General features: G+C 38.8%; 1 protein-coding gene across 2 annotated transcripts in view; it reads right to left on the bottom strand.

Annotated features, from left to right (window-relative positions):
- Positions 1 to 564: 564 nt before the first annotated feature.
- Positions 565 to 10,746, bottom strand: part of LOC111576659 (potassium voltage-gated channel subfamily D member 3-like) — a 91,539-nt gene continuing 81,357 nt past the window's right edge. The window contains exons 5-8 of one of the 2 annotated variants that reach the window (XM_055010992.1): positions 9,712 to 9,804; positions 8,701 to 8,787; positions 8,126 to 8,385; positions 565 to 5,232 (exon numbers count right to left, since the gene is read on the bottom strand). In XM_055010992.1, coding sequence (XP_054866967.1) covers positions 4,995 to 5,232; positions 8,126 to 8,385; positions 8,701 to 8,787; positions 9,712 to 9,804 — 678 coding nt within the window. In that variant the 3' untranslated portion in view covers positions 565 to 4,994. The remainder of the gene's footprint in view (positions 5,233 to 8,125; positions 8,386 to 8,700; positions 8,788 to 9,711; positions 9,805 to 10,746) is intronic. The other variant, XM_055010993.1, reaches the window with a different exon arrangement.

The raw sequence follows: 10,746 nt of genomic DNA, 5'->3' as shown, positions 1-10,746 counted from the left end.
TGGTGTAAACAATGGCAAACTTCTTCTACTCTAGTTTAGTACTAGAGTAGACCAGGTGGACGTGTGTTTGCGATACACTGCCCCCTGCAGTGTGGAAGCAGACGCCGCATGGAGTATGAAGTTACACACGGTCTCTTGAGCAGATTTCTACGCGTCTCGTTTCCGCGCGGCTCGTTTATGCGGAAAGCATAACCCAGCCTTAACTATGACAACGAGTGAACATTACGTCAGCTGCCTGCTGACGATCGCATGATTGCTATCCTACTACAAATCCACTGCTGCGGACTTATTAGTCAGAAATTATACGACAGCAGCCTTGGCGGAATACTGCTTTCTCTGAATGCTTTTCTTGCTCATTTATGGGATTAATCAAAACCTTCATTTTGCAACGCCAGTGTAAAAGTTCCAGATTTAGTGAATTTGCACCCCATGCCCTGCCTCTTAAAATCAGAGCTACATCGAGATTTTAAAAAATAACTTAAAATAGCTATAAATATATACATTTCTATGTAAATATTCCTAATCGGTGACCGGAGAGAGAAGAAACATGAAGGCTGATTGTTGTGGCAGATTTTAATTGTCATCTGACACTTCATAGTTGTTATAACAAACAAACTGACAGAATACTGTGTACACAGAAAACAGACAGAAAAGCTCAGTTTGAAAGGAGAAAAAGATAAGAAACAACACAAACAGCGATGCCAAGACTTTTAAAAAAGTGACCCCAACAATGCCTTTGAAGTCAAGTCCATCACATAATGACACCAGTATCATTGTACATTAGTCACTCCGATGTGAGAGAGGTGCTTTCTCTAACGTAAAAAAAGATACAGTTGAAAAGCCCTAATGTGTAGATACTGCTCCAGTGGGAACCAAGACCCAAGTTATGAACACCATGACTGAGGCGATGCTTGATATTTTCAGCGATAACGGTGTGATTAAAAAAAAGATCTAAAGGGTTTGTCATTTTTTGTAAAGGAGCATAAAGAGTGTCACTACTTTATTTGTTCTTACAGTGGATGGAAAGTGACCATTTTGGCAAAGTAGAGTTTTAAAACATGACAAAATGCAGAAATGCAACACAAGTTATACCAATACAGCAAAAAACAACTTCACTTGGTGCTTTGTGATTGGAAAAAACACACTATGTAAAATTATCCACTTCAGCAAAAGCAAAGAAACCAAAAGACAAATAAACACAGTGTTTATTTGATACAGATAAATATAGCACACATGGCAAATAGTCACAAACTATCCAAACAACAGCCATCTAAGTTCAAATGAGCAACAATGTGCAGCAGATTGGTCTAGAAGTCTTATAGTCAGAAAGGACTGACTATAAGGACTCATTTTCTGGTTTGTTTCAGTGTCAGAATGCATCTTTGCTGCCATCTTGTGAGCATCTTTGAGACTGAGTTTTTCCAGCCTCAATTAAAGCAGATCAGTTTATTATGATTTTCAGAGTAATTCTTTGACAAACAATCCCAACATAAAGGTTAATTGACTGGCATTTTCTTGCATTTTCAGCTTGTATGATTATTCTAAAGCACATTTAGAACTTCTTGTTGTTACATGTTGTCACTACTTTAGCAAATTTGATGTAAAGAAAATTTGCGTTTGCGGTTCAAATGTTTGAAAAAGACACTAAGCGGAAATTGAGTCTTCTGTGAAACTTTTGTTCTTTTGTATACGTTTACATTTCTTTATAAATTTATTAAGATACATTCAAATTTGTGTTTAGTCAGTTTTGTATGAGAAATTCATAATTATTTTTTTGGCAATAAGTTTAACTTGAGGCACAAAATACAAAAACCGAAGGAAACAAATCTGGGTGCCAGTAGATTTGATCTATAACTCAAAAAAACATCCTAACAAAGGAGCAGTGGCACAGAGGGTTGCATTGTCTTGACTGCTTTGTTTTTCCCTTTAGTAGAAAAAACAATGTGAGAAGATGATCTAAGATGAGACAGAATGACTAGATGCCCCCAAAACAATTTTTACATTTGCATATTTTACCATTTTCTTTCCATTTAAAAGCTCTACAAATGACTAAGTGTTAGGTTTTAGTGTGAAAAAACTAAACTGAACATAAATTTGCTCTATTTCTCTGATGATCCATGTGGCCGTTTGTTCACAGTGGTACTCAACCTTCTTGGCATATCTAAAATATTCACGATAAATGCGCACGGTAATCGTTCTTATTGAATATCCTTCAACAAGAGTGAAGGCAGCACAACAGTTGTAGCCTTTCAATATTCCACATGGGAATATTAAGCACCTATAAAATGTATATAAACACAGCCACATCTTTATTTTATTTTATTGTCTGTCACATATTTTTAAAAAGTTTTTATTAGTGAAAATACTGTTATTCACTTAAAGGGGCATCTTTTTGCACATTAAACATCTGAACCCCAAGCAGTTTGTAAAGGCATTTTTACTCAACGTAGGCAAAATTTTTTACTGAAATATGAAGTCCTGCACCTCTACGGGAACAGCATAAACATAACTACAAGCAGAGAGAGCAGAAAGAACTCCAAAATGTCTTTGTGCAGTATGACAAGAGTTTAAAGTCACAAATTTAAAAAAAAGTGGAAGTTGAATTTCTCAGATTATTAAAAAAAAAATGGAATGAATGTGTACAAGTGCTGCTGGAACAAAAACCAAGGCATGACATATTTTATTACTCCGCCAAGGAACACAGTGGGGTTATGTGACGATCGGCTTACATTTGTTAATCTGTCTGTGCATTACATTACTACAAAAACGGACTAACGGAGTTCAATAATATTTTTTGGCAAGGTCAGAAATGTGATTAGATTCTGGCAGTGATGCGGCCTATAGTCTGGAAGCACTGATTTGTTAGAGATTTCTGTATCATCGTGAGATAGCGTCACGGCTTCACTGTAACTATGACAACAAGTGAACACTACGTCAGCTGCCTGCTGACGATCACGTTTGCGATCCTGCTACAAATCCACCTGTGGACTTATCCGTCGAAAATTATACAAGAAACAATTGATTAAATTGTGGGGGTTTTTCTGAGTCCCATCAATTCCTGCCGCCCACTACATGTTTAGATCACGTGATTCAGTATCCGTACATAACGTACACATGCATAACACACGCCTGTGCTCAGCGCAAGGTCATTTTGTTTGTGGGTACATCTATATTAAATGGGCACATTGTATGTTGTCGTGATTTCTGCCACAAATTTTTTCAGCCGTCGAAAATGATACGACTGAGCAGCCATGGTGGAGTACTCTGAGTGCTTTTCTTGTTTTAAACTTTTAATGAGTTTTTAAAAAAATACGGAATCTTGATCAAGAAAAAGTTTTATTTTATCAATTAAAGAAAAAACATGTAAAATAAAGTCAGTCTGATGAAATATTACAATTTTAAGCTTGGATTCTGTTGTTTTTCCAATTTGTGTCTCTGACAAATGTAAAAAAAATTGTCTTTTTTGTTTGTGTATTTAGGTTTTGGGGTTCAGAAGGTTAATGTTGCAGCAAACAACTATCTGCTACGTCAAGATAGAGTGAAGTAACGGCTTCATTATCAAAAGATCCCTCTGTGTGATTTGTAACCGGAGCTCCTCTGCTCTGTTGTGGTGCTCAGCCTCGTCGTGTGTGTCTGTTTGAAACTGTTGGTCCGAGACGGAGACAGTACTGTAATAGCAAATGTGCAGTCTGGTGCGTCCACCGAACGAAACAAACAAACAAACACCAACTAAGTATTTCCTTAATGTTATTTACATCATTTATGTGCATTTGTTTCATTTCAGCTCAGTGCTGCTGTTTTCGCTGACCTCCTCTGCTTCTCCTTCACTCAGGAGCAGACATTAGGAGACTGTTATCAATGAACCACAACGTTTCACTGGGTGATGTTTCTTGATTACTATTAACATGGGCTCTGACATTGAGTCCTGCTTACAGTACACTCTTGTGCTACTTCAAACACTCAATATTTGAAATATGCATCCATCTGTCACAAAATAGTTCCAACCAAAACATTTTTTTAATTTTTGTTGTGTTTGAATAAAATTAGCTAAAACAGCTAAAAATGAACACGCATAAGTCACAAAGAAGAAGTGGTTGGTTTTGGGCTTTTCATGTGATATGCAAAAAGCACAATAAGATGCATACAGAACAAGTCCAGCCTCATCCTTTGATCCAAATATCAAACCTTCACTTCAAAGTAATGTTGTGGTCAGCTCAGTTTTTAACCACTGTTTGTTTCACCTCAGTGTAAAGACAATCAGCCTCCGTCCATGCAGTCAGTTCCCAGTAAGAAGCAACTAAACAGTACAGTTTGGTTTGAGCTTTTAACATCATGAATTGGTAAAAATTAACCAACAGAAAAACAAGAAAAACAAACACTTTTTACAGTCTTTGACAAATGAAACACACATTTCAGCAATGGTATTAGCAGCATCGGGAACTGTGACTTTTTCAAATGATGCTGTAACGAAAACTAAAACAGTTTTAATTCTTTTTTGTTCCTCAAAATTCTTAAGACAAACAACACATAACACAAACAAGACCAATCAAATTCCAGCAAACACAGTCCACATCTGTATCTTTCCTCAATTTTCAAAGTCTACAAATATCCTTTTCACAGTTTCACTGTGAATTTGTGGTATGTCGACGGTGTGTGCTGATGTTTATGTTAATTGCACGATGCTTTTCAATCTTTTCCACAGTACTGTTGCTGTAAAACGTGTACTGTTGTTAGAAACTATTAGAAATGCAGCAATTCACTCCGTATCTACAGTACATACACAACATGACAAGTGCGTGATTCTCAGTTCACATATCTACAGTCCTCTACCTCCGTTTATGTACCTGGTGACTCCTCTGGAGTTCAGCTCTCTCCTCATTGACCCTGTGAGAGGGGACACGGTGTGTCCATCATTCGCGTCTTACCTGCTTCCTCCTCCTCCTCCTCTTCTTCTTTTCCTTCCTACTGCTGAGTTACTTCTATCAGCCAGAGAGTTACAAAGCCGAGACTTTGACAATGTTGATGCCAGCTGAGCTCGTCGTGGTCTGGATGCTGGGGGGTGGAGGGTTACCTGGAGGTGGGGGTGGTCTGCGCTGTGGGGGTCCGTGGAGGCCGTCGCCATCAGGGGTTAAAGCGGGGGGAGTCGGGAGGCTGATGATTGCTGTGGTGATGCGGCCGCCTTTGCAGTTAATCTTGCTGCTGTCGCCGGTTTTCAGGTTGAGATTTGAGCGGCTGTTTTGAGAGGAAAAAAAGAGACACTTGATGACTATGTATAGGTAATATCCACTGTCACACACTGATATTTCATGAACAGACTAATATTAGGTATAATTGATTTATTGTTTCAGCAAAACTCGCAAATATTCCACAACTGCAGTGTCTCAATTGTGAAGAACTGCTGCTGCTAGCTGCTTTATGTCATTACTCTGCCAAGGAATGTGGCGGAGTTGTGTGACAATCGGCGTACGTTTGCCTGTCTGTGCGCAACATTATTCAAAAACGGATTTGGAGGAAATTTTCCGGGAAGGTCAGAAATGACTCAAAGACCACCTGATTAGATTTTGGCAGTGATGTGGCTTACAGTCTGGATCCACAGATTTGTTAAGGATTTGTGTGTCACTGCGAGACAGCGGCACGGCATCACTGTAACTATGACAACAAGTGAACACTACGTCAGCTGCCTACTGACGATCACATGATTGCGATCCTACTACAAATCCACCGCTGCAGATTTATCAGGACTTATCTGTCGAAAATCATACAACGACTGAGCAGCCTTGGCGGAGTACTGCACTCTCTGAGTGCTTTTCTTGTCGTAAATTGTTTATATTAACAAAAGAAACTTCAAGATGTGACCTTGGACTCATTATTTTAGAAGAGAAAAAACTCAGACCTGTACTTTGTTTCATGATCAGTAAATTACATCCAAAACATAGCAAAGAACACTGCTTTAGATCCAGAAAGCACCTGTTTATTGATACTTACGTTTGTAAAGCAGCACTTTTCAGCCATCCTGTTGGCATTTTCTGTCTCTATTGATCATTGAATAACTGTAAAAAATTACCATTAAATTATTCAGGAATGCAAAATAATCAGTAATTGTAGCTCTAATACAGAATTCATATTCTCCAGTGTATCTGTTTCCAACAAAAAGAAATCTGCCAGCATGGAATGTACTGCCTCCAAAATGATCGTCCTCCCTGTGATATCTCTCCAACACAACAACAGAGCCATCACATGGACAGTATTCATAACTGGCACTAACAACAGCAACTGTATTATTGACATTTCTGTTGTGTGGTTATAGTTTTAGGACTTACAAATGAAGTAGTTTGTTTCTTCTTCAGTAGCCGTCAATGAAACACCTGAACCCTGTATGTGCAGATCATATGTATGTAGACATACACAACCGTTCAAAAGTTTGGGGTCACCCAGGCAATTTCATGTTTTCCATGAAAACTCACATTTTTATTCATGTGCTAACATAATTGCACAAGGGTTTTCTAAACATCAATGAGCCTTTCAACACGATTAGCTAACACAATGTAGAACAGAATGTACACATTAGAACACTCTGTACCCCTATGTAGATATTCCAGTAAAATCAGCCGTTTCCAGCTAGAATAGTTATTTTGCACATTAACAATGTCTAGACTGTATTTCTGATTAACTTAATGTCATCGTCATTGAAAAAAAACTGCTTTTCTTTCAAATATAAGGACATTTCTAAGTGACCCAAAACTTTTGAACAGTAGTATATGTACTCACATTGGTGCTCAGGAGTTTATGTGATTACGACTGTATTGTATGAACTATCATGTATCTGTAGCTTTTCCATATAAGAAAAGTACATATCTCCGAACCCACTTGGGACAAGAGAGACGCTAAGCTGTGATAGTGACAGCCCATGACAAAGACCTATTTTGCCTGAAAGTATTCATTATTCAGGCACAGTAAATTTCAATCATAAAAACATGAAAAATATTCCAGTTTCCCTCGATTGCTGCTCAAAGAGATCCACTGATACCCAAAGGATATTAAAATGAATCTCTTTGTGTGCTCTTATTACAGTCTGTTCAATCTGTCTAGTTTACAAGTTATCTTGAAATGATCCTACACTGCCCTCTAGTGTCGTTTTAAATATTATATATTTTGCCAGCCTTCACTACAGATTTGCTTTATGAGCCACTCACCATAAATGGTATCTATGTAGTTGTTCAGTTATTTTCTAATGCTTTAAAATATTGCTTTCTGACAACTCTGCTACCACAGAAATGTGCAAAAAATAATAATTTTGTTTGTGGCTGTTTTAGCAAAAAGAAAAAAAACCTCTCATCAACGTTTCTTTTTACTTTCAATTAAACAAAAAAAAATCTTAAAATCTGCCCACATTGCTGATGTTAATACATATTTTCGTAGCTGCAATATTTAGTAACACTGTTCATCAAGTTGTCCAATCTAGCATCTATACAATTCTACAATATACAATTCATACACATATTTAACTGTAGAAAAGTAAAAGGATATTTTAAAGCACTCATTTAATAATGATTACAGCTCCTCCTATGTGGACATATTTTATATAATTAAGTCTGTTTATCACTATATTATCATGTATGTTGATATACTAGTATATTACCATTTATTCAAAGTCTCTACCGTTTCTAAATGCTAACTGAGGGGTTTACAGCTAAAGTGTGGGAATTTTACATGTAAATTGTATCCAAGTCCTCTAAATCTGGTGCCTGGACAGTGATGCCTTTTATGTTGCTGACCAAAGACTGGTTTGCCAGAAGCGAAGAGGGGAGCAACGGTAGTGATGGAGAGAAAGTAGGCTACAGCAACTAGGAAGGGTCCAAGAAAAGTTTCTGACGCTCCAGATTAAAAAGAAACTCCGAGTTCAGAGGAAGGATTACAGTCTAAAAAAAGAAAGCAATCGACATCGAGGCAGGCATCATAAGTGCAAGTCGACGGTGTTTGTGTAGTGACTCTCACTGCCTGGTGACGGAGACAGAAGTTCTGCACTGCAGGTTGGAAGGAAAGTGTTACTCAGAGATGCAGCTCAAAACTTCAGGAGAAGAAACACCTCTGATGCTGCTGTTGTGTCTGTGCTGTTGATGTTCACCTGGCAGTGTGTGACAGTGGGTCGCCGCTCTGTATGTGGATGGCACTGAGCTCCTGCAGCGGGCCCTGGTGTGTCGGGATGGGATGGGCGGTCAGCAGGCTGGCGTTGGGCAGAGGATTGTTCTTCTTTCCCCTCCGGCCACAGCAGCCGCCTACAGGGCTGTCGTGGTCGGACATGGAGGGGCTGCCTGAAGGAAAGGTCTGCAGCGCTGTCTCTAAACAGTTCTGCTCAAATATCTGCTCGTCGACAAACTCGTGAGCCTGGAGAGAAGAAGATGGTTTCAGAAACAAAGACAAGGGGAGAGAAGAAAACAGCAAGTAAATATACATAACAGAGTAACAGGATTTGATGCCTGGAGTGATAAATGATTTCAAAACATGCTCCAAAACAGATTTAAAGTACCTATAAAACAAACTCATAGCATAAATCATCCTCTATAGAAGCATGTACATGGCCCATTTAGTATACTGGCTGCCTGGATGGCAGATGTTTTGTGTTTTGGACCCAAAATCTGTTGTAACAGTAGTTTTAAAAAGTTTTTAAAAGTTTGAACTGTATGCAGACTAATGACAAACCTTGAGTTGCTGGTTGTTACTGCTGTTAGCTGTCATCTGCGTCAAAGTCACAAGATCACTTAAATCCCATTGTTGTGTCCTCAAATGCTACGTTTAACATAAAGACACATTTCTACAGTTAAGATAATTTGATTGATTTCTAACATTTCAAATGTTTTACAGTGTTTGTTCTTTTGAAGTCCACTCTGTCAAACTTCTGTAACTGTGCAATTATGAGTAAAGGTGTTGCTGCTTCATTAACTTCACACAGACTGAAAGGAATAACATAATGTACAGGAGATCAAAATGGTGCAAACATTGTAGCCTAATGGTGATAATTAACTGTCACAAATAGACATAGTTTATCAAGCAGGGGAAGAAAACAACTCAGGAGATTATCTCTAACATTTTCTCAGATGTCTGAAAGCAAATTCATTACCAAGGTTGAACCAAGTCATCAGATCACTGGTCTGGTGTTGACAGCTCAGACAGCACATTTATCTGTGTTTCACCTGAACGTCTGCTCAGTTTGTAACACTAATCAGGCCTAGTTTAGGACCACAGCTCATCTCTAACCTCCTGCAAGTTACTGTATAGCTGGACCAGCTCTGAATTACACAAAAACTGTCTTGTAAACATTCTGAAGTATTTTTGCCAGGAATTTTTTTCTTGCCTCCAAATCATTTTGAAACAGATTTGACAAGAGGGAAAACCTCACAGTGATAGATATCTTTGACAGCAGCAAAACTCCTTCATGACTCCGCTCAGATCTGTTTTGGGAGATTTGGGAGCTACAGGGTAAGCTGGTATCAGCAACAACTTTCTGAGTTGGGAACATTTGGAAAACAAAACAAGGTTCGAGTAGCATAAAATGCTCAATGTTTATTGGAGCGCCCCTTGGGTCCTTTAACACTGAGCACATATTTTCAACTTAACCAGTGTTCTTTTACTAAAAAGTAAATGTTCTGGGTGTATAAATACAGGTATGGCTCGTGGGCATTTCAGGTAAAAAAGAGAGAAATGTGCACTCACAGTGGTTTTCTCCAGACAGTGCAGTAGGTGGTGGTGTTGGCTCTCTAACAGAGAGATGGACTTTGTCAGCTTGTGTTCATCCTCTTCTGTACCCTGGTTAGACACACACACACACACACACACACACACACACACACACACACACACACACACACACACACACACACACACACACACACTGGATCACTCTGCATAGTGAGCTTGGTCCTAAAATGACTCTTTGATATTTGCTGAAGAAAATGAACGTTGTCGTCAGTAATGAAAAGTCAGCGATGTGACGCTTTCGTTCTGCTTCACGTCGTCCATTTTCAACGGAACTATCTTGGTTCATGCTTGTTGATTTCACTCTCATTTCTATTATGAGCAGGTAGGCTATAACTCCTGCTGCTTGCTTTCAAATAATTTACTAGCCAATTAGTCACATAATGGACCACAGCTCTGCTTGGTGTGAATTGATCCCTCAGCCTTAGGTCCTGTCTTGGCAAGTGCTTTGTTTCTAATTCAGTTTCTATTGTGCAGTTTTTTGTCTGTCGCGAGTCATGTTAGTCCCTTAGTAAGCAGCAAAATAACCTCCCTTTCAGTGTGTTGCTGCCTTTTACTTAATTATCTAAAAAGTACCGCTGAGTGTTATTTCATGCTCCAGGCAGCTTGATAGTTATTGATGTCTGAGGCTTCACAGGGAAAACAGCAGAGTTTGAGAGAAACAGTAGCAGAAACTTATGGAAGCATTTGTTGGTATTTTTCCAAACAGGGACTTGGTTTCAAACCCAGCGACCAATATAGCTTATTCTCAAAGTAATCACAATTGCCAAGCAACATGAAAACTGAAAACAAATTATTTCTCTCTCCAAAGCACACATTGCTGCTCAGAGGATTTGGGTAGGAGGCAATCCAGCCTAAGGACTCTCATCTTCTCCCTCCGGGAACTCTCTTCCAGGAACACGAACAATACAGTCAAGCGAGGACGAGAACAGATCTAATGTCTCAAAATGTCCCTGTCCGAGGACCTTTATACCGCATAACTCCTTTCTACAG

Source organism: Amphiprion ocellaris, chromosome 5, assembly GCF_022539595.1.
Source record: "Amphiprion ocellaris isolate individual 3 ecotype Okinawa chromosome 5, ASM2253959v1, whole genome shotgun sequence".
Lineage (NCBI taxonomy): Eukaryota > Metazoa > Chordata > Actinopteri > Pomacentridae > Amphiprion > Amphiprion ocellaris.
Note: the sequence above shows the minus strand (reverse complement) of the source record. Positions and strands in the feature narration are given on the sequence as shown.